The sequence below is a fragment of the Osmerus eperlanus genome, chromosome 14, assembly GCF_963692335.1.
Source record: "Osmerus eperlanus chromosome 14, fOsmEpe2.1, whole genome shotgun sequence".
Lineage (NCBI taxonomy): Eukaryota > Metazoa > Chordata > Actinopteri > Osmeriformes > Osmeridae > Osmerus > Osmerus eperlanus.
The window spans coordinates 12,203,566-12,227,350 of NC_085031.1; the positions used below are offsets into that span (position 1 = coordinate 12,203,566).

Genomic DNA, 23,785 nt, shown 5'->3' on the forward strand with positions numbered 1-23,785 from the left:
CCTTCATGCTGCCTCCCCATAATGCCGCAGCAAAGAACAGTGGGCTGGCTACCAGACTGGTAGAACATCTGCAGTGACCTGCTACACATGTCAAAGGACCTTATTTCTTGGAGAGCTAAATGGGCTTTGAGATTCAGAAGCTCATAATGCTTATCTTTGGCACCCTCTTGTGGATCTTAAACAAAAGAATGACACCAAAAAGTTAAATTAGAGGATTAAGTGTTATTTTGACAGTAGACATGTTAAACATTAAATGAAAAAATCAGGATATCTAAAAGTTAATAGATAAAACAAAGTTTCATTTAACATTGAACTTTTATTTTGAAAATGCACTTAAAAAGGTTACATCAGAGCTCCTGGCACATTCTGGAAAAAAAAACACCCCATCTAATGTACATCATTAACATCATGTAACAACATTCCAAAATTCCCCTACAATTTCCACTATAAAAATCCCTGAATTTGTGAGGTCACAGCATAACCTGAGGAAAGTTTTTCAGTCAATCTGAGAGGCAGAAGCAGATGTCCAACAGTTTCCATTTTGGCTTTTAAACTCCAAAAGCTAAACTTTCAAAATCCTTCCTTGCAAAAAAGAAATGAGGACCTAGAGGTTCAGATAAGGAAGTCTGCTGAGGAAAAAAAGGAATTAGGAGAGAGAGCCTTCTACTAGGCAGCGACATGGTGAATGTTGCACTAACATAACACATACTGTGCACGCACACACTTTTTCTGTCTGTGTTGGTGCACGTGTGTTTCAAGGCTTGTTTTAGAGTGGTTTGTGCACACCATGTGACTTGAATCTTTTTCTAGAGGCTCATGCACGCGATCACTCACTCTCTCACACACACACACACACACACACACACTCACACATGACAGTCTCTCCACCCACACTTATGCACAAGACCATAACATGACTGCATCACGTTGTTTTCTAGTGCATCCACAAAGAATCGATTTGTTCCAGTGCTAATTTTTTGGCAAAGTTATTCAACATTGATTATTTATTGCATAAAATTTAAGACAGTCTTAAAACCAGTATATCAAACCTAGTTTGCTTAGAAAGAGTGCTGTAGACGGGAATAAAGTTGATGTTACAGACTGTGCATGACCAGGCCCGACGACGCACAATCCAAAATGGATCCACCTTCAACCCTGCAGGTCCGAACTCACTCAACATTACTCCAGTCTTTCAGACTAAAATTTTTTATGAATTTCATATACCCACTAATCATACCTACCGCCCATCACAGAGGCTGTCCCTAGGCAGGAGAACGCAGTTCAGTCTCAGCAGGTGCACGACCACATGTTCTTCTCCGATCTCTTTTTAGCCGGTATTTTGAAAGAGCTTGTGTGTCCTCCAGTCGTGCTCTGCTCTGGCACCCTCCTCTGTCGGCTCAATCTGGCCCCCACTGATAGGAACACAGCCTCCACGCTCTCCTGGTTCTGGGTTCCAAACCCACCTCCTCGTCCTCCTCGTCCGCCCATGCCCTTCTCCCCCTGGTCAGGGCTCTTGGCCGAGGTCTCGAACAGCGTCATGCCGTGGGCCTCTGCAAACTTGGCCGCCTGCTCCCTGCTCACCTGCCTCTCGGACCGGTCGCCACGCTGGTCACAGAGGTCGATCTTGTTGCCCACGAGGAACCTGAGAAAAAGAACACCGGGGACACCGAAAACGTAGGAATTTTAAATGACTCCTCAATGAGATGTTTAGAAAACATACAGGGTCAATATTGACCCCTAACCCCTACCCCCTCCCCCCCCAGCCTCCCTGCCAAGCTCGCCAGCTGAACAACCGGAGTCACAACTAGCATCCAACTCCTCAGCATGAACATGTGACTGGAATGTTGAGTCTGGGACCAACTTCAGCATCAAACCCTGACCTCTGTTCTACCCTCCTAACTGTCTGGAATGGTGCCACCATGTCACTGGGACAGACAGAATTGTATTTGATTTGACTGGATGTACTAAACCCAGTGACGCTGATGACTTTATTGTTAATCGCTCTGACGCCATGATCATGATAATCGTGACAATGACGACCCACCATGGGATTTCCTGTCCGAGGGAATTCTGGCGGCACTCCTCAATCCAGGCAGGTAGCCCATGGAAGGAGGCGGGGCTCGTGACAGCATAGACGAACAGCACAGCATGCACGTTGCGGTAGTAGTGATGCACCATGGACTTTCGGAAGCGCTCCTGGCCTGCCGTATCCCATAGCTGCAGCTGGGGGTGGCACAACAAGAATGTTGTCAACAAAATGATTTGGGTTTTACCCACATTCCCACAGCACTAACCAATAAGACACTTTCACAAATCAAGAAAAATATGTAGTCATTAAAATAAGTAGGAGACTGGTGAATGAGAGTATAGGACTACAGACCATGTTCTGCTTTCTCAGTATGGACACTTCAGCATTGTGTTTGTGTTGGTGTCACTGCTCCCTGCACATGTGTTAATCTTGAATGACTAATAAACGATTGGTCTTCTAAAACAAAGTCTCAAATTCATTCAGGGACACTTCCTCAATCATTTGGTTGGCACAACACAGAGAAAAGAAGAACATGGGCAAACCCTCTCCTCCTCCAAGTTGCACATACAAAGCATATCACTAAACACATTTACGTTGGCTTACTTACAGCTAATAGTTTTGGCTTGCTTTGGAGACTGCAAGTCACGGAGAAATGGATGCATATAAACTTCTTGAGCATGTGTCAGTAGCAATTAAGTAGTTCTACGCCTATTGTAATTTACAAAGAGCCTTATTGATCTTATGAAGGTAGCTGGAGGAAGTTAAAGTTTAAACAGTGTCAAACGAATTGAACTGGGCACAGCCTTTGACATGGACGGGTCAACTTTGACTTGATTAGGAAGAAACTAGAGTCCGCCTAGTTAATTTACTTGTTCATTGTACCATGTTGGACAGAACATTACTATCTAAAACATCAATATGGATAATTAATGTAGTTAAGATGATTCATAAACATAGAAATGTCGGTGTTATAGCTCAGACGTTGTAAAACGTAGGCTACAGAGCGTACATGTTTTAAAGTACTTGATAGTTAAATTTACTTCAATGATAGAACAATTCGTTCGTTCGTTCGTTCGTTATCTGCCGCTTGTCCGGGGGTCGGGTCGCGGGGGCAGCAACCTAAGCAGGGAGGCCCAGACTTCCCTCTCCACTTCCACCAGCTCTTCCTGGGGGACCCCGAGGCGTTCCCAGGCCAGCCGAGAGACATAGTCCCTCCAGCGTGTCCTGGGTCTTCCCCGGGGCCTCTTCCCAGTGGGACGATGATAGAAAAATGTACAGCACTTATAACCACTTCAAAGCGAGCGTGCTTAAAACAAAACTAGAACCGTGTTTTGTCCGCACTCAACCCGTTCGTAAAAAAAAATGCCCCGAGTCAAGTGTTTCTCATTCGGTGACACCAAAAAACGAAATTACCTTGATTTTCTCGCCTTCAATATCGATAACTCGCTCACGGAAATCGACTCCTATCGTTGCCTCCGTTCTATCCGGGAACTCTCCGGCGCACCAACGGTGGGTAAGGCAGGTCTTTCCAACATCAGAGTCACCTATCACGATGATTTTAAAGATCCGACATCGCGATGGAATAGAAGAGACACTGCTAACTGAGTTGGAGAACTCCAATGAGGAATCCATAATGGGAGTGGGACGAAACACGAAACGTGTCTCAGAAACAATCGATCAATTAATTTCTTGTAGGCTATTTGATAAAGGATAAAACTCCCGTAATCTTTAGGTCAAAATGATCAGCATCACTGCCACTGTATGTGCAGTCTCTTGTAAAGACAAAGGACTGCACTTCTGAGTGTGAGTGCGCTTGGCACCCAGTAGGCTCCTTATTTTGACGGTGTGGTAATAAATACTCGCGAGAACCAGAGGGAAATGTTCGGAAATTATTGCGTAGTAGGCCTACCGTGATTCTCATTCACTTTTGTTATGCCTCCGGAGTTTTAAATTTAGGATAAGACAGCGACCAGACCCAATGGACTCTACATTCCCCTTTATCGTCTAAAATAGGTAAAAGTTTATTGAATAATTTATCATAATATATATATATATATATATATATATATATATATATATATATATATATATATATATATATATATATATATATATATAACTAGCAATATTGGAATTAGGAGAAAGAACAATTTGTCATCACAGCCCCACCACCCGCCCCCCAAAATAATCTTATCATACAACAGACCACAGGTTAAACTTAATTTTTAAAAATACTTTTATTGCATTGTATATTTGGTACCTTTTAGGTGTTTGTCAACAGGGGGTAGTTGTCTTACATATGAAAAAAGAAGGCAGGCTGATCTTTAAATAGAGGGAGAGGAAAGAACACGAACCATCCCTCACAACCAAGTCCAAAATATACGTTCTGGGGCAGTGGACACACACTGTTGTGATTCTTCATTCAATTTCTGCTTCAAACTGACTATTTATATACACAAAAACGCAATTAAAATGCTACTGGTTGTCTGTTATCGTTCATGATCCTCAGGTGGCGCTAAACACTGCTAAAAAAAAATCACACTGTGAAGAGAAACTGCTTAGAGTGATGAAAGTAAAGAGCTTTCTGTTAGAGAGGAACGAGGCTGTGTTTATTGATGTAGTGTTTGGGTATGGGTGGGTATGACACAGAATTCAGTACGAATGACGGGTCACAGGTCATCTGACAAAGAGAACCATTTCCATACAATTTTGCTAGACCAAGAGAAAAATCTGTATATACAGATGGCTAAAAACATTTGTCTTTTTTTTGTTGCCAAAAATCCAAAGCTATACATCACCATCTCATTGTTAACACTGGGACCCAACTAAGAGGTGGAAGATGAGAAGAAAAAATGAGAGAAAAACACATCGTCAGTCATACTGCATCCCTGGTAACCTTTTGACCTCTTCCTCCATAGTGACCTCTCAAACGTTGACCTTTTAAACCAGCTTCTGATTGGATGAGGCTTTCCAAAAGAAAAAGCAAGGTGCAGGACCTATTACACATCAACGCACTGGACCTATTCTTCTGGCACAGTCTTAATCAAACATTTGGTATTAAGATTAGCATTGTTATTAATCCCACATTAGACATTCATGGACTACATTTTCCATTTGCATGATGGTTAGTCCAACCAGTCAATCCAGATCCAAACATGTGCATCGCAGGTGACAGTAGGTCCTAGCTGTTGGCTTATATATGTGTGCACAAGTGCTAGGTAGCCACTGCCAATTGAGTTACTTTAAATACAGTCTCAATCAAACTCAAGTTCAGAGTCTGTAGAGGTCTAGGTTTAAATAACCTGACCACATACCCAAACAGTAACCCTTATTAAGGAAATGACCAGGTCTGATCCCGAATGTGCCAGGGCACAACAAGCACCCCTCACGTCTGGGCTCCTTAGCAGGTTTGGGCTGGGTGACATTTCCATTTGATCCAGGAAGGGAACAGCACTGGATTTCAATAGTCCACAGTTTATTTTCGTTCTAGAGCTATGGAAAACTAAAAGCTTTGGAAGTCAAATTTGGAGTTTGAGTTTCACTTGCTGGATTTATTGAAATGAAAATGGCTGTGCCCATAAAGCACATTTATATATATTTTTTTCTCTCTCATATAAATAAGATTAGTTTAAAACAATGGAATTGTGGGTCAGGATGCAGCAGTCGGTCTGACCAGCCCCCTCTTCTTCCAGACAACCGCACAGTGTTGCTCGTTGTTCATTGTCTCCATAGGAACTGTCTATCTGCTTTGTTCATTCAACAGTTTGCTAACCGTTCAATGTTTTTCCCCCAGTTTCAGTTAGAGTAGTCGTCAGCAAGATTAAAAAAGTAAAATGGCCATTTTTATTCTCTCTCCTCTCAAAAAAACTAATGTCACACACACAGGCCAGTTTTTCACGTCCGAGAGGGAAGCCAAGCTTCCACATGGAACAACCCAACCCACTCTGTCTCTCCAGAAGTGGCTTGAAAATGGCGTTCGGCGTACCCCAAGTCTCCGTTCCATTTCTCCTCCGCCCCGTTAGCCCGCCTCTGCTCACATGTCATTGGCCAGTTCCTCAGTCTCTGGGGAGACATCGCCATTGGCAATCTTGGTGTTCTCGTATCCAGGGGGCATGAAGGCTAACGTGTAGGGGTAAAGCTTGTGACAGTCCGTGCGGTACAACTCCGCCTTCTCCTTTGCATCTCCTAACGTGCCATTCCGAAGGCCCTCCAGGGCTTCACTGCAAATCTAAAAAGGGAGCAAGAAAGTACATTCCCATAAAATGATAAAATAAAATCCCTATGAGTCCGTGAAAAAAGCATCACATACATAATGGGTGAGTCTTTTAAAATAATGGTTTGTACATGACTATCGCAAACACACCTGAATGGATCTGTTGTTGAGAGACTCGTCTAGTGCAGTGGCTAGCTCCACAGCCTTGCTCGCTGTCGAGGAGTCCAGGTAAACCATCATCTTAGCCGCTACAGGAAGAGTTTGTTTTTTAATCATACGTTTTGTAGGAAGGGCACATGTATATGGCATTTTGTCAAAACAAATCAAGTAAAATTATTTAGAAGGACCATTATAATATCCACACCATACATAATACCCTAATGTCATGAAGATAATTTGAATTAATTAGTACTGAAATACCTCTAAGTAAACTACTAAATACATCATGTCATGTTAGTAATGTGCCCCTAAGCTGTCACAAGTCTCTAAGCAGTTACTATCTGTGGCTAGCTGTGTGTGTGTGTGTTGCCCTACCTGCCACTCGGTGTGGTATGGAGTCGTAGTGCTTGCTGAGGAAGGTTTCGTTGAAGCTGTTGGCGTTGCTGTCTCCGAACAAGCGCGTGATCTCTTGCTTGAGCACGGTCCTCACAGCCGTGGCCAGATCCTTCCTCTCAGAGACTGACACAGGGATGGGGGGAGAACAGGGAGAGAGGAGGAGACACAAAGGGGATGGATAGGTGAAGTTTCAAGAGAGAGAGAGAGAGAGAGAGAGAGAGAGAGAGAGAGAGAGAGAGAGAGAGAGAGAGAGAGAGACAGAGAATTACAGAGGAGAATAGCAGAAAAGGTGAGAGAATTAAGAGGTCAGAAAGAGAGATAAGAGGAGGAAAAGGAGGGTACAGATGAACAGATCTAAATCCAAACACGTGGACCCACATACCTTGCTAATCGTGTAGTATTAATTGACTGTTTGGGGGTAACAAGTGGTTTCCTCTCACCTCCTTTGAAGAAGCGCACTAGACACTGGTGCAGCCAGGGGTGGTCTGGGTCTATGGCCACTGCTCTCTTCACAGATTGCAGCATCAGCAAGTATTTGTCTAGGGAGGGGGGGGGGGAAATGCACATAAGAGCATGCTTTGCAATCACCACCCAACGGCTTCCTTCGAATAAGAGTTTTGTTGATGCCTGTGTGTGTTTCTGTGTATACGGTTTCTGCGTGTGTGTACCTTTCCTGAAGTAGATCTCGAAGGCCAGCAGGTGAGTGTCTATCTTGTCTTTAACCAGGTGCTTGAGAGGCGTCATGAACTTGACCGCTTCCTCCAGTGGGTTCTCTACCTGGTGGGGGACACGGGAAGAGAGAGGGCTGTCAGGACGAACACACACAAAACAGACCAATCAGGTAGAAACACCCAGTGGATCCAGTCAGGCACCTTGGCCAGCTTGTCGGGTACGAGCTCCTCCTTGGGCCCGCCGATCTCCTCGTCATCGTCCTCCTTCTTCTTCTTCTGGTTCTTCAGCTGCTTCTCCTTCTCGGCGTTCTTCTTCTCCTCCTCCAGCTGCGCCTTCTTCTGCGCCCGCCTCTGCTTGTTCCTCAGCTTCTTCAGCTCCTTGTCAGAAAGGTTGGCTGCAGGGCGGAGGGAAACCACATTGGATTGGCATGTGTGTTCACCAATACACACAGACAGACTGATCATACATCCTCCCACCCTCTAGATAACACCCCCCCACACACACTCACCCGTGTCAGCCTGCAGCTCCTTGTTGTCGTCAGCCAGCGGGTTGTCGTGGAGACAGAGGTAGATTTCGATGGCGGTACGCGCCGCCTTGTAGTAGAAGGGGTGCATGCGCAGCACGTCCTCCAGCTGGAGCAGGTCCACGTAGGAGCGCAGGGTCATCTTCCTCATGCAGTACGTGTGGAAGTCAAACTGGTCATCCGTGATCTCCACGAAATGCTGATGGGACACGTGGAGAGGGGGGGGTCACACATACTAGAACATCAGTCAACAGCCTACATTACACCCTTGCCACAGTGTGATGTAGCACTAGATTCAAAATGTAGAAGTAGTAGTTCTTGTTTTTTGCGCCTGAATGACTTTGAGCCGGTCTGATTGTATTTGATGGTAATTCATGTTTTAATGTACACATTGGTCAACGGTCATTGTTTTTAATAGTGCTCTATGAATAATACATTGAAAATGTATTGAAGAAAGGCCAGCCCATGTAAGTGAGGAGGACTCACCCTCTCGATCTCGTGGCACTTCTTCAGGGCCTCCCCGTACTTGTTCATGGACTTGTAGGCCAGAGCACACTCTGTCTGGAACCACATGCACTGCATCTCGTTCAGGTTCTCCACCGCCGACGCACCCTCCTGGAGAACATAGGGAGACCAATGTAGGAGTAAGAAACGCACACACACCATCATCTGTTTCCAATTCACCGAGAGCTAAACAGATGACAAACACACACAGACACCGTTGTCTGTTGCCAAATCACCAAGAGCTAAACAGATGACTAGCACACACGCACACAATCTTCCTCACCCGAGTGAACTTGGAGCACATCTCCTCAGCCTCCTTGACCAGGCCAGCCTTCAGCATGTACTTGGCACACTTGGAGTTGATGAAGCGGTCGGCCGTGTCCAGAGCCTGGGCCTCGTCCATCCACTGGGCCGCCTCCTTTATGTTACCCGCGTGCTGCACAGCAGGCAAACACACAGACACACACGGGGAAAAATCATAGGAGAAGGGAAATGGTAAGAAGGATTCTAGAATGTTGGAGGATGTGACTGTTCTAGAATGTTCAAGTCTGGGACAGTTGGGGGATGTTGAGGGTTCTACATCGGGTTTTTTTTATGTTTGAGAATGCTTACATGAGGGAAGTAGGGAATACTTGTTATTTGATTAGTGACACACACATGCTCTTACCTTGTATATCTTAGCTTTGATCAGGAACAGTTCTATGAGTGTAGGCGTGCTCTCGATTGCTGTGTTGATATATTCCAGCGCCAGGGTCTGCTGGCCAATCATGTCGTAGTGTTGCGCCAGGAAGTACTGCACCCAAAGCAACGTCGTGGGAGGCTCCTCCTTTCCGTCATCTGCAAGAACCCATATCAACACAAAAATGACAAATTCATTTGAACAAAAAATTTATGTTTCTCTAATCATGTTTTCTGCAAATCAGTTACAATTCATTGTGAATAGTTTATCCTTTTCTTTTTCTCACCGTTCTGGTTAAACATTCTGCAGCTGTTTAATGACGTTTCAAAGCCCACAACTAATTCTTCAATGATTGAAACCTGCAGGAGAAAAAAAAAGGACCCATTATTGATGCTACTATATGACGAGGAGGCTGGTACTGATGGAGTGTGTTTGTTCCTCTTTACCTTCTCCTTGTCATGGTAGAGAGACTTGAGGGTGGTGAAGACAGGCGGGCAGCCTTTACTGAAGTTCATCCTCAGGTAGCGGTCAAGACACTCTCTGAACTTCTCACCTGAGGTGAGACAATGAGAAGGAGATGTTTATGTGCGTGCATTCATACGCCCAAAGTACTGTCAGAACTACAATCTTCCTTGGTTTTCTCCTGCACACTTTGTGTGTGGGTTTGGATAAACGCGTCTGCTAAATTAATCAAACGTAAAACAACCAAAAAAACACCTGTAAACTTAATGTTCCTTTTTTTCCACAGGTACCAAAGAAGCAAATGAACGAACCAAGTTCATACGTGATTGGTCATACCAGACAGGAAGTTGAGGGGCAGTCTCCTGGGCACCAGTCCTTTGGGGTACTTCACCCACGCATCTTCAAAGATTTTCTGTCTCTCCTCCACGCTGCCTAGAAGCCCACCGCCACAAAGGAGTGAGGTCAGGATGAGAAATCCATACGGACCCAAGGAATTTGTTTCAATAAATTCCTAATATGAACTGTGAAAGTCAAGTTAAGCTTGAGAAATTCTAGATTGTTGCATTCGTTATACTGTAGTATATATATATATATATAGTGTATTCTATATCAGATCTCACTACGTCGCATAATGTAGGTTGCAGGTTAGAACAGTCTTATCCTTTGTGCCATCATGATAGTGCTGTGTAGTTTAAGAGCAGCCTACCAGGCTTCAGGGCCTTCTCCAGCCCATGGTAGTAGGACCAGTTCTCGGGGTTCCTCTCCAGCAGACTGCGGTACACCTGCGTGGCCTCCTCCAGACGATCCAGGTTCAGCATCAGCTCTCCTGGAAGGATCAGACACACACCATGCAGGAGGTGACCTCTTATACGGTGGCCCGGCGGGCGGCACACTGGAGAACATCCGAGTTCACGCCGCTAAACACCCACCTCGCGTCTCCTCGACAGCCAGCTTGTCGCAGATCTGCTTCTCGAAGGTGGTCAGGTGCTCCAGGGCCTCCTTGTGGAGGCCAGCTTCCCGCAGCACCTGGTTCTGGTACAGCAGCAGCTCGCTGTACTCGTAGTCCACCTTGTCGGGAGACGTCTGAAAAGAGGGGGAGGGAGACGACGAGAAGAATGTCACCTTCAGCATGATCATTAGGGGTGCCAAGAAATGAGCTGGGAATTGATTGCTGGGACAAAATGTAGGAAGCAGCCACAATCTAGAGTTGCCTCAACAGATACATGCTATGAAATGATACAACATGACAGAACCAATAATAAAAAGAAACCTTATTATGCAGATGTTGTTACATGATATAATACTGTCCATGGTCCACATCTGTACCTTTCCACCCTTAATTTAACTTTTAAAACATTTGATACAAAGTTGTAATGATGTATTGCCAGATCATTTCAACAGCATTCTGGCCTAAGAAGGATATCCAACCTGTCTATCCACCTTCAAGAAAAGGCTAAAGACGCACTTGTTCCGGGAGTACAACGGTACTACGGAAATATTTGTTTGATCAGATGTTAGTTTATTTCCTCCAGGAACGCAATGACACTTATTGAGGGACTCGTTGCACTTGTTGGTTAGTTGTAACTCATTTAACTACTTGTACTTGCTGTGAATTATATTATTGTTGCTTGCTTTCCTCCAGGTACACTCTAGCACTTTTGAGGATCATGTTGTTTAATTGAAATTTGTTTAACTACATGTTCTTGTGGCTCCACCCATTGGCATGCATTTGCTCTTCACAATGTATGCTTCATGTTTTGGCTACCTCCAATGTTTTTAGGGCCATCTTGTTGTTTATGATCACTGACCTATGCACCCTTTTCTCTTTCTTGTAAGTCGCTTTAGATAAAAGTGTCTGCTATATGATTAAATCTAAATGTAAACCGAGTCACACCTCATAAGTCTGTGGTGAAAAGAATATCTAAATACTCATTCGTGGTTTGGTTGCCTAAATGAACTTTCCTGTTTGTGAATGTTAAAAGCAGAGGTTGGACCTTGTAAGAAGTGTTACAGTGTCTCAAAATTGATTGCTATTCACGTCTGCAGTAGGGTATTGTGTTCTGTAGAAAATAAACTATTGTAAACTTGGTACAATGTAAAACCCAACTTCTGTACCATTTTTGCCTATACAATATAGTAGGTTTTGATATCACACTGGACCTGTGGTGAAGACCCTAACTTATTCCCATGTGACTTGAGACTTAAGTATCATACTAATACAGATGCTATACTATTGTTTTTTTTAACACATATATACTCTAAAATACTGTATTATGTCACCACTGGCCAAAAAGTATTAAGGAAAGTGTATTCTCAATCGTCTGAAATGTTGAGATAAGTTAACTTTTAGGTTTTATGTTAGAAAGCATCAGCAGATGGATATCAGTCGGTGGTCTGAACCCACAGACGTGTGTGTAATATCCTGTTCATGAACAGAATTACAGAGGGAAATGTGAAAGACATGGGAAAAGAACATAACACAAACAACTGAAACATTTTGTGAAGTTTCAAAAGTATACAAACTTTGATTTATACATGGAGATGGAGATTAATATTAATATTAATGACTACGAGAAAGTAGCAAAGCAACAAAGAGAAAATATGAGGACAAGAAGGACAAGGACTGCAAATTCAGGTAAGAACCAAATATGCCTGCAAACAGAAAGCCATAAAAACCTGAGAATGATCATTAGAGGACAAAATTCTTTCTTATTGGGTTATATGACAGCTAGGCCTCATAAACACCAACAACCAACTGACATAACAATGGTATTACTGCTTGAGACCTTAATCATCACAATTCATTAAAATCTATCAAGTGCAAATGTTAATGTAGCAGTCAAGTGTGGCAAATGCCAGACTAGCCTACTAAATTGCAGCCTTTGCTTTGCCCACATTCCTGCAATCTCTTTAACATTTATTGTAATCTATATTATGTCCCATAAAGTAATTACTGGCAGGACATAGCGTGCAGGGCAGACTCAACGTGAGATAGAATGAAGATATTGAGTTTGTTGCTTTCAGCCCACCTTGATCTTCTAAAAACATTTTCTTTATTACATTAAAAGAATAATCAACTGAACCACGGAAAAGACGATTGAACTTTGACAGCCATGGTCAGTTTGTTGCCCTACCTCCCTCCAGACTCGTCCTGTGTTTAATTAGGTTTTTTTTGTGTGAATATAGCAAATGAAAGTGTCCTGTATTTGCTCAATTTATTATTATGAAACCGTATTTCAAATGCAGACATGTAGGCCTTGGTCTTAAAGAGGGTGATTTCTGTGCTAATTGAAGTTTACTTTTACACAAACAAGGACATCTAACAGTCCACACCTGAAGGATGACATGAATGTTAATGGGGGGGACAGACAGGGGTCATCACAGTGCCATCTTCACGCTCCACAATGTCAGGCATTTGCACTCATTGCTTGTGTGTCATCCATATATTTCCAACCAAAATCAAATGGTTCTTTCCAACATTATTCAATGACAAAATTCCTGATCATAAAAATACTTCAAAGTGGATTTGAACCCCGGATCACTTATCTCCATCACTGAGCCATCTCATCTCTTATAATGCAGCGATTTTAACAACACTCATGTGGTTTAAACATTGTGTCAACGTAGTAGAACATACATGTAACACCTGTAACACCGTTTGGGGGAAGTTCAGAATAACTGTTGTCGACGCTATAATGTCTCCAGACCACCTCGTCAGCAGAGTTTCATCAAACAGAACGCAGAAAGAGCGATGCTAGGACTGATGTCTACCCTCCTGAAGGTCTAGAATTAAGAATGCAAGTCAGTGTGAACTGTGTCTGTAATGGTAAGCAATGTCACGAGCGGCCAATGAACACTAATCGTAAGCAGTGTCAAACGTTAAAGCCTCCCCAGTTTATGATCTCAAATGCAACGTTCACAGCATTCCACCTCCCCCTATAGGCTCAAATTTGTAGTTCATCACATCCGTTCTCCGAGTGAAATCCTTCCAAATAAGTGGGTATCTGTACCATTGGATATTCCAACTGGATGTAGTTAAACTGTTTCCTTTACAGAAATGTGTGTACCTTACAGTTCAAAGGAACACATAACTCATTTTCAGTGAGTACAAAGGCTCAGGCTGACAAGTGATCCTAGGTGTTTGTTCCTGTGTTGCTCCTACAGGAAGAAGAATGTATGCACTGGTTGTTTTGACAGTAGGGCTGTTATGTGTCCTCCAAGCCACTCTCAACATCTCCCTGAGACTCTTCTCCTGTGAGTCTGTTTCAGTTTTACATAATCTTGAAACGTCCAAGTAGTAGATAGGATAATACTACTGAAAAAAATCCTTCCTTCTTTTTTTTTTCTCATGTGAAAGAGGCAGTGCTTAACAGAGTTGTTTTTCTCTGTTGGTGTAAAGCTGAGAGAGAGCTGACTGCAGAAAGAAACCAGCTACAGAGAGAGAGAGACCAGCTCCAGACCGGCTTCAACAATCTGGCTGCAGAAAGAGACCATCTTATGAAAGCGATAGAAAGGTTGAATGCGACAAACAGTGGTAAACAACCAATTTTAGCTTGTTCTGTTACCTCTGTAAATAGCTCAATCAGCGATTCTAACATTGTGATATAGTATGTGTGTGCAGGGCTCAAAATTAACGTTGTCCCGTCCTCAATGAAAACGATGTCTGGGACAGTACAACCCAGACTAGATGTCTGGGACAGTTCAACACAGACTAGATGTCTGGGACAGTTCAACACAGACTTTGGGACGACTGCGGGACGATAGACCATAACAATATAAAATGCATACACCAGTGGTTCAACACTTTTAAACACAAGGCGGGAGAAACATATCATCACATTTAGCTCTAGCTTAAAATTCCATAAATTAAGAACAATTTGTTCACATTAGAAGCGCTGTTATGTACCGTACTGTGAGGGTAAAAGTTAGTTGAGAGCCTTGCAATAGAGTACAGCAGAGTCCTCATCAAGGATGCAAACCTATTTTTGAAAAGAAATCGCAAATATTTTTTCAACTTAAAAAAAACAACTATCTACAACAAAAAAATCCACACACAGTGAAAGGAGGAGAGAAGAACATGTGTTAGGAAGAGTTGTGACTAAATCAAATTCTTTGAAACTTCTAGAAGGCTGTCCCCATGAATGGAGAAAGTTTGACTGTCACTGTTACTATGCCTCTACTGGAAAGAAACCCTGGGAGGAGAGCAGACAGGACTGTCTGGCAAGAGGAGCTTATCTGGTGGTCATAAACAGCAGAGAGGAACAGGTGTGTTTGAGTGTGTGTGTGTGTGTGTGTGTGCACACGCGCGCATGTGCGAGTGAGTGTGCGAGTGAGTGCAGGAAAAGCCTTTTCTCTGATCAGTGTTTTGTATATTTTTTCTGCCACAATCAACAGACATTCATCAATGGGTTATATGCATCAGGCCTTCATGTCTGGATTGGTCTGACTGACAGAGATATTGAGGGGAATTGGACCTGGGAGGACGGAACACCACTGACCACAGCGTAAGACTGAATTTAATAGCTAACAAGTTAGAAACTACCGGTATATGTATATTTATTATTTTGTAGTCATACTTGACACAATTATTACATTTGCCAGAATTTCCATTATCTTGCCACTAGCACATTTAATTAGCTTTATTTATTTTTCAAGCCATTATTAAAGGTGTTATTATTTTACATCTCTATTTATACCTTGCTTAATGAGTTAACATACAAAAATAACCCTTTATAAGCAACATTTTCCGATTTAAAATCCTTGAAAATGTTCAGCATTTTATAGGGTCTTTCCCACCCCTTTACAACCTAGTTGTCACAGAAGTTAATGAGGGACTAGAAAGTGAATGTGTCATCTCCACTGCAGGTACTGGCAAAAAGGACAGCCCAACAGCTTTAAAACAGAACAAGACTGTGTCGAATTCTTCCATCGTGCATTAGGCCAACTGGGGGAATGGAACGATGAGTCCTGTTCTGCTGAAAATCAACGTATCTGTGAAAAATAGGACCTTTGTCTGCACTGCTGTTAGCTCCTGTAGTGTATTGACAATCTAACATGATCTTGTGCTGTCCAATTACAAAATATAACACTTAACAGGTCAATGTTAACAATAGATTAGTTCTTCTTACACTTCTTTCTGTACCAGTTTTAAAGGGTAACTAAATCCTGGCCTATATCCCTTACCTTTGCGATTGGGATGTACTGTTATTATAGTGTGTTTTATATCAATACAATACAAATTTTCGTATGTAACATTCAGCTAATGAACTGAATGCATAGGTTTGATGATTGTTGATGATGTTCATGCATACAAAGAAACAGTAACTGCATTCTTTTAAGTACAATAAACAGATGAGTATTGACCATGAAATGATAGTGATTTTACTTATCTAAAGTTACACTTAACCAGAGTTCTTAGACTCTTCCTCATTAATGATGCCCCCCCCCCACCCCCGAAAATGACGCACAGAGTGTGTCTTAGTGAGTGTAAATAATTGAGTGATTTGGTATATGAGATAATACTGCCCACTGTCTGCAACCGCCACTTTCAACTCTTCATTTTACGCCATTAAAGCATTTCATACTGCTAGCTTTGCTCTAAAAGAACGGTAGATCTGTGAAAATAGGATTCCAGCTAAGTGTCCGACATTACAGTTAAAAAGTCTAGGTGTATTGTAATGATGATCTTGCTCTGTACCCTAATAGGATGTGCTGTTGTCTATAATACAGTAGCTGATCTTATTGTGTTACATTTTACAACTAATAATGCGATTAAAAGTAATCTCTCGTTTTGCCCTGAGTGAATGGTATTACTGCTCATAAAAGGACTTCAAGAGTCACATGTACAGTAATCACCTGCTTAGCTATCATGCAGTACAAGACAAGTTGTGTTCTGACTTGCCTTTGTACCACTCCCTTGTAGAAGGAAATATGTGGAAGGAACATGACTCATTCACACTTGAATCACTTCAATGGGATATGATGGGACAACTCACGTCTCTGGTCAACAAATCAAAATGTATTTTTGTGCCGGGGGTGGATATGGTTTTGGTCGTGTGGTGAGGATGACAGCCTACCTGTTGTGTTTTCCTGAATTCCTCAATGATCTTGGCGGCCATCTCGTAATCCTCCAAAAGGTGGTAGGCGATGGCATAGCCGATCCACGAGGCCCGCTGGGCCGGCCGCAGCTGCAGTAGCTGGTACCTCGTCTCCTGCAAATATGAACAGGATGGATGGCAGTCGTTAGCTTAGCTTGACTGCTCTGCATGGAGAATGTGATGGAAACTAGTTGCTAGTTTAGCAGAACTGCTATAATATTGATCTCACAGGTTAGCATGTCATGTTAGCAACTGGTACCTCAACAAAGGACATTACTTAGCAGTTCTTTTCTTGACATAGGATACATTTAGCCTAAAACCATACAGGTTACAGAAAACTTTAGCTGTAAAATATTTGGTTATGTCAAAAAAGTTCTTAATAAAGACAAGAAGAGGAAAGTGCAGAGTCATGGTACCCATCTCTGATAGAGAGAACAGTAAACTTACCCACCCCTCTATCCCCATCCTGCCTTCCCAGCCACAGACCCCTGACCCCACACCCCTCCTCACCCGGTATCCCTCCAGGTCCCTCATCTGGATCTGCAGGAGGGACAGGTCCCGGAGGATCTGCAGGTTGTCCTTGTCCCACTTCAGAGCGTTGCGGTAGCACTTGATGGCCTCGTCATACTTCTTGTCCGACCTTTGCAGCAGCCCGTACACGTGCCAGCCTGGGAGGTCAAGGGTCAAGGAGAAGGGCTGCGCACGCACACTTCTATACGAGCAGGATTGTTGGCATACACATACCAGATTATGTTGACTTTGTCAGATAGAAGTTAACCCCTGTAAAATAAATCTGCCCTTGAGTTTCCTGTGTGTGTGTGTGTGTGTGTGGTGTCAACACTCACACAGTAGCACTTCTGTGTGTTGAATGCACGCTGGTTGTGTTTTCCTGCGCGTGTGTGTGTGTGTTTCTACACAGGGCTGCGTTCACAGTAGCCTGGGTCTGAGACAACACACACTTATCTGCTGGAAATGTCAGCAAGGATTTTGCTCAAACGTGTTTGTAGGTCTGAGGGGAAACAGTCCATGCCAATCGCTTTCAAGGCAACAGCTCTGCAATGCAATATCTGACCAGTGTGTGTTGACATTGTCATACTCATAAAAACCACAAGGTTTCAACCATAGCAACCTCTGCACTATAATCATAGTGAATGACCTAACCCCCACACACTCTGTGTCAGGTGCTTAAGGATACAGACGTGGCTTTTGAGGTCATTGCGGAGGCCTCGTCTGACCAGTTCGTAAGCCTCCTCCTTCTTCCCAAGACAGTTCATGGTTAAACCCTTCATCGCCAGGGTCTCTGTACAAAGCAGAGAGTAAAGGGACGAGGGCGAGAGAGCAAACACAGAGGGAGAGAGAGAGAGAGAGGGGACAGGAAAAGAGAGGACAAAAGAGGAAAAGAGAGGTAAAGAGAGGGGAGATGTTCAAGGAGTCATCACTGTGTCTTGTGGTGTGAGGATGTGCAGGGAGCAGGAGGAACGCTCCCGTTTTTCTTTACCTCCATGCTCGGCGAACTTGGGGTTGGACAGGATCTGTTTGCAGAACTTGAGCCCGTTTCTGTACTGCTTGTGTTCGTAACATCGCTGTAAAGAGAGAGAGCGAGAGAGAGAAGGAAATCATTCCACTGTCACGTACTGTTTACACGTTGGCTACAGCAACATACACAAGATTTCCTCACTGTGGCAAGAAAAAGATGGAAGGGGAATAAGATTTTTGATTCAAAGCAGTCTGTCTCCAACTGAAAGTGAAGATACAGCAGGACTGCTGGATTCTGGCCCAGTGAAACAAAAGTGTGAGTGTGTGTGCGCGCGTGCATGCCGCTTGTTATTACACAAGACACACAGGGCTGGTCCCCACAACGCTAACCCTCATGCCTCAGTCGTTCCTGTTGAAGGTGCCCCACTGGCCCGCAGCGCGTGGGTCAGCAAGGCCATTCAATAGGTCTTTCTTACAAATGCCGCTGTCTTCCAAACAAGTTATTTTTAGAATCGCTCCCTGTTGCACAATCCCCACTCTACTCCACAGTTTAAGCTGATTGGAGTGAGAAGGGGGGGGGGGGGGGGGGTATGAGGAGGGAAGAATTTGTGACAGAATGTGTTGGATAGAGACTTAGCCTGTGTGTGTGTGTGTGTGTGTGTGTGTGTGTGTGTGTGTGTGTGTGTAGGGAGCATGCAATCAGCAGATGACATTTCTGCTGCCTTTTAACACCACTGATGTCCAGTATGATGGTGTAAGCCCCAGACACTGATCTCAAATCAATTCTGAGCAGCACACATTTCCCTAGCATCAGGGGAGGAAGGCTAGTCCTAGACACTTGGAGCGCACAGCGATAACCAAGCTTGTTCCTATTGGGATCTTCCCCATTTTGTCAAGATTTAGCACTGGATTGGTGGAGCAAGGGCGGGGTGTCCGTTCAACTGGACTGGACAAACCTCACATTTAATTACAGAGCCCTGTAAGCCTAGCCTGTGTAGTGAGGTGACCATCTTAACTAAGCCTACAGCTCAAAACATGCCATGAGGCAGTTGTACAGATTTATTTGGAAAAGCAGCAGAGAGAGAAAAAGAGAGAGGAGAGACGAGAGAGAAGGAGGGAGAGAGGAAGAAAGAAAGCGAGAGAGTGACGTAGCTAGCGATGAATGAAGAAGGCTGTTGAATCAGCGGTAAACTTGTTCTCCACCTTAAGAACCAAACCCATTTCCCTGTGGGCCAGGCCCATACTGTCTCGCTCCAGAGGTGAGGTCAGACGCAGGTGAGCAGAATGAGTTCTGCTACTAATGTTCAGAGAGGAAAACGATAAGGCCCACTGTATCAGCATCATAGGCCTTACGGACAGGCCACATCCAGCGACTCAACTTCCACTATGGAGCGCCTCTGCCGACTACATAGGCTAGGCTCTTCCATTTTAAACGCAGCTCCTTTAAAAATCTATGTACGTTATTTACAAAACACCAACACATTCGAATTTCAACATCGATATGGAACATGTTTTTTTTTTTACAACCAAAACACATGCCATCGAGGTGCTACTGTTTGTAGCCTACATTTCGCTGGATGTGAGAAGTAGCTATCTGAGGTTGTACAGAATGAAACGTGTCGAAACACATTTGGAGGAGGAGAAGACACACTGACACACACACACACACCCACTTGCAGCTTTAATGTAACCTTAGTAACACCAGAAGTGCTTATCTGGTATGTTCAACACCTCCCACCAAAAATAGCTTAGTCCACAGTGGCTGTGTGTGTGTGGTGTGTGGTGTGTGTGTGTGTGTGTGAATGCAACAACTAAGACTGAGGCTAGCGAGGGGTACAGGGTACATGGACAACTAAGGCTGTGAAAGCCACTGGGGAGGGACTTAAGTTGAAATTGTGTGGACCACACTGCAGGCGAAAAGCACTGTGTGACAACGGAATCATTCCTATTCCACCAGTAACCTGGGGACTTGCCAGTGAAGCACTGCCAAGGCTGAAGAGAATGGACCAAGGGGTTTGGCAAGACGGAGAATTTCATTTTGTCAAAACTTGCATGTAATGTCAATAGCCTACTCTGACACCGCACATCACATTTGAACAGAAATCAAGTCAAACTTGAATGTGTTTATAAAAAGGCAAAGTAGTTTACGATGTAGGAGGGTCAACTTGCTAATGAATGGACGAAAAATATAAGTTGTCTAATCTATGTACCATCAGGATGTAAATAACTAAGCTCTCTCTATAGAGGAAGTGTTCCTTGACCTCTGTCCCTTGCCTATAGCCACAGAATAAACCATCTTCTGGAGTGTATTTAGTACTCCAGAAACACAATGCAATGTTAATTCAACATCCTGACCTTGTTGAATAAGAACAGCATTGAACAGCATTCTTCAAAGCAATCCCCTCAACAATTGGCCTATTCGTGTAGGGAAATAGTAAGGCATTTGACAGATCATGGCAATGTCAACAAGAAAGGTTATTAGTCAGACCTGTATTGCAAAACACGTAATTAAACCAAAGTACAGCACATAGGCAGGAGAATCCTACGTTTCCAAATAAGTGAGAACCCTACAACTCCAGAAATGGAATTGAGAATGCATGTCGAGGATATGTATTAATTACACACATTGTTATTGACAATGTTGTCATATTATTGGACGAACTAACGGAAGTGATGGAATGAACTTTCACTACTTGAGCCAAAATCGTAAATAGCTAGCCTAACTAAGGATATATACGGTATGTGTTGCACATTGTCATTGGAGACTGTTCGGAAACTGATTAAGACTATTGTTCTTCCTCCATTCAGGGATCGACAGCTAAACAGGTTCACTAGATAGGAGAAGTAATATGGCTAACCGCAAATTACTAGCTAGCTATTTTCATAGTAGTTAGCTCAAGCTAGTTCGTAAGTTACTACAATTGCTTTACCAGTACCAAGCTAGGAGTTTCTAAGGCAGTTGGTAATGTTGTCTCTATAGCTCTATACTTAGCGTTATACCATGACAGGCAAACAACTGGTTTGACAACTAACTGGCTAGCTCCTTGCTACTGGCTAGCTAGCTATGTCGATATCACTCATATGGTACTACTACTACAGTAGTCGCTTAATAGTTTGGTTAGAATGGAAACGGTAGGGTACGTTAGCTAGACTAATTATCAACATTGAAAGCTAGGTCGCAAGAGCACAAAGCAGACAGTCTGCGAGAAAAATACAGGTAAAGCTTATCCGGGCACATCTCTGACAAACACATCTTGCTATCTGGGGGCTGAGCATGATGATGATGGCTAACAAGTTTGCCAAGCTACTGTAGCTATGCTAGCACTAAGTCAGCAATGGTTCAGTGTGTGAGGGGCCTTCTTTCATTCTAAACTTTCTGGGCAGGCAGGCAATTTGTTTTAAAAAAAGTGACACATTGAATAACCTCGCAATGCAACTGACTGAATAAACACATTTTGTAAATGCTGGGAATAAAATGCCACCAGTGCAGATGAAACAAAGAGCTTGGTTGACAGTTTAGTCCCCATCAATGCTTGTCATGTTGCCAACAACAGCAGCAGGCTAAGGACGGTATCTAGCTAGCTAGCTAGCTAGCAAACAACTGAATAGGCGAGTCCGATTATTAGCCAAGCCAGCAACATTTGTGCCGTTGGGAATCCAGGCAGGGGGACATGAAGGTGCCGGTGTATATAACAATTGACACTTAACTAGCAACCCACTATAACGCATCAATGTGTTGGCTCACCAAAATCCTCTTGAAGAGAGCATTCTCCTTAGGTGGTAGGGTAATTGTCGGCATTGTTGTGGTTGCAATTTAAATTCCCCCCTCGACCTCAGCACATGTAGATAAAGAACGAGTTGAATATGTCGCCAGATCTCTCCCCCCTTCTCTCCGCTCGATTGCTTCGTTTTCGTGCTCTCGTCTTTCCTCTCTCACGTGGTTGACGGTGGACCAGGCAGCCTTCAGCCCAAAATGGCAGTCAAGCAAACTTCTCCGGGTCAAAATGCGGTGCGCTGGTGGGTCGAGCTGTTCAATTTTTTTTGTTAATCATGCATTTTTGTACTGACTGTTGTAATTGTTCATTGTCCAGTGCTCAGTTTCCCCCAATTAAGGGAATGTGTGGGACTTTTAATCTTTTATTGAATTAAGTAATGAGAAAACCGTTTAGATAAAACAATTTAAACAGTGTTTTGCCCTCAAAGTGACTGTATGCCTGTATGTTTTGGCATAAAATCAAATCAAACGTACTGCTGTGAGCTATTCAAGGATTCCCCACAAGAGGGGGCTATAGCCATAGAAAAAGTGACACCATGCCCCTGTACCCCTGTTTTGCATTGTGCGAGGCAGAAGGTTAGACACATCTCTTGTTATCAGGTGGCCTCCGACTCCTGTACACCACACTATGTTTCAATATCATTCATCAACACGTTTTTCAGAAACACACAGACACAAAGGTACTGCTGCCCTCAATTCAGCATCCTGTCAGCATACTCTTTTTTATCTACCTCTTTTTATCATGTCTCTTCTCTCTCGATTTATCGTCTTCTCTTCAGCCCCTCATTACCATCGTTCTCGTCTCTCTCCATCCCCCTTTCCCTCAATCTCCCTGGTGGGTTAGCCTATCAGGCCAATAAGCAACAACAAGGAGGGTGTATGAATCCCCCCCCATCCTGTCTTTGTGACACATCATTTCTCCTGCTGATTAAACCACGGAACACACCCCGTCTCTGTCTCTCTCTCTTTCTCTCTCTCTCACACACACACGTCAGACAGCTGCAGCCAGTGGATTAGCATTTGGAGCAGGGATTGATTAAGACTGTCTGGCTGCTCTCAAGCTTATTTCACTAAATGGGACCTGAGGAGGATAATGTCCCTAACTAAACGCTGGTCCCTTGGGGAGGGTGTGTGTGGGTGTGTGTGTGACAGAGGAGATGTGGCTCGTAATAAACCTTTTATATATTCTCCCATCCCCTCATCTCTACAGTTCCATGTAGATCACCTTCTCATGGCCTTCTGTCTTATCTTCTCTCTTCCTCTCTGTCTGTCTGTCTTTCTGTCTGTCTCCCCCTCCCTCTATCTAAAAAACACTAAGGCTAAAGTATTTTTACAAATGCGTGTTAGGGGGTAATGTGGCAACAATTAACTCATCATTTGACCTTATCCACTCAACCCCCACGCAGCCCCTCTCTATGTCCTCTTCCTTCTCTCCAACCTTACCTCTCCCTCTTTCTCTCTCCTCTTGGTGGCATCTCTCCTGAGCTTGAGTAATGATGTTGTCATCTCCCTCCCTTTCCATTCATCACTGTCAGAGACATATATAGGGGGGAGAGAGAGATATAGGACGAGAGATGAAGAGGGAGAGAAAGAAGAAAGGCAAGAGGGTTAAGACAAAGGGAAAGAGATTGGGAAGGGTGGATAGACTTGCAACAGTGTGAACAAGGGAATGGAGAGAGAGAGTTAGAGAAGGCAGGTGCATGGGTTTGTTTTCTCTTCCCCGTCTAGTGGACAGTGACACAGAGTGTGGGATGATTCATGATTATTATTAGTGTCAGACAGAATTAAGACGCTGCTCTT

The 23,785-nt window shown here is 43.6% G+C and overlaps 2 protein-coding genes across 2 annotated transcripts; both read right to left on the minus strand.

The window, feature by feature from the left end:
- Positions 1 to 723: 723 nt before the first annotated feature.
- Positions 724 to 3,858, minus strand: LOC134034217 (ras-related protein Rab-33B). The gene is made up of 3 exons (XM_062478609.1): positions 3,443 to 3,858; positions 2,045 to 2,223; positions 724 to 1,642 (listed from the first exon to the last, which is right to left on the minus strand). Exons 1-3 carry the CDS (start codon positions 3,659 to 3,661, stop codon positions 1,288 to 1,290), a joined length of 753 nt encoding a protein of 250 aa, XP_062334593.1. The 5' UTR covers positions 3,662 to 3,858; the 3' UTR covers positions 724 to 1,287.
- A 1,991-nt stretch (positions 3,859 to 5,849) lies between these two features.
- Positions 5,850 to 22,226, minus strand: naa15b (N-alpha-acetyltransferase 15, NatA auxiliary subunit b). The gene is made up of 20 exons (XM_062477787.1): positions 21,956 to 22,226; positions 18,233 to 18,317; positions 17,930 to 18,034; positions 17,245 to 17,402; positions 16,714 to 16,848; positions 10,567 to 10,720; positions 10,344 to 10,463; positions 9,974 to 10,069; positions 9,622 to 9,728; positions 9,462 to 9,534; positions 9,164 to 9,333; positions 8,780 to 8,932; positions 8,479 to 8,607; positions 7,978 to 8,191; positions 7,670 to 7,863; positions 7,466 to 7,574; positions 7,238 to 7,336; positions 6,777 to 6,920; positions 6,393 to 6,490; positions 5,850 to 6,257 (listed from the first exon to the last, which is right to left on the minus strand). The coding sequence occupies exons 1-20, from the start codon at positions 22,007 to 22,009 to the stop codon at positions 6,063 to 6,065; spliced, it is 2,592 nt and encodes an 863-aa protein (XP_062333771.1). The 5' UTR covers positions 22,010 to 22,226; the 3' UTR covers positions 5,850 to 6,062.
- Positions 22,227 to 23,785: the final 1,559 nt, after the last annotated feature.

Bases quoted from the DNA above. Each gene is read 5' to 3' on its own strand.
- naa15b (XM_062477787.1), bottom strand. From the start codon at position 22,009: ATGCCGACAATTACCCTACCACCTAAGGAGAATGCTCTCTTCAAGAGG. The intron at 6,921-7,237 runs GTGAGAGGAAAC...TCCCTGTGTCAG, and splicing joins AGTGCGCTTCTTCAAAGGAG to TCTCTGAGAGGAAGGATCTG. The intron at 6,258-6,392 runs GTGTGTTTGCGA...CTCCCTTTTTAG, and splicing joins TCAACAACAGATCCATTCAG to ATTTGCAGTGAAGCCCTGGA.
- LOC134034217 (XM_062478609.1), bottom strand. From the start codon at position 3,661: ATGGATTCCTCATTGGAGTTCTCCAACTCAGTTAGCAGTGTCTCTTCT. The intron at 2,224-3,442 runs GTAATTTCGTTT...TGCCACCCCCAG, and splicing joins TTGAAGGCGAGAAAATCAAG to CTGCAGCTATGGGATACGGC. The intron at 1,643-2,044 runs GTGGGTCGTCAT...TCTTTTTCTCAG, and splicing joins CTCGGACAGGAAATCCCATG to GTTCCTCGTGGGCAACAAGA.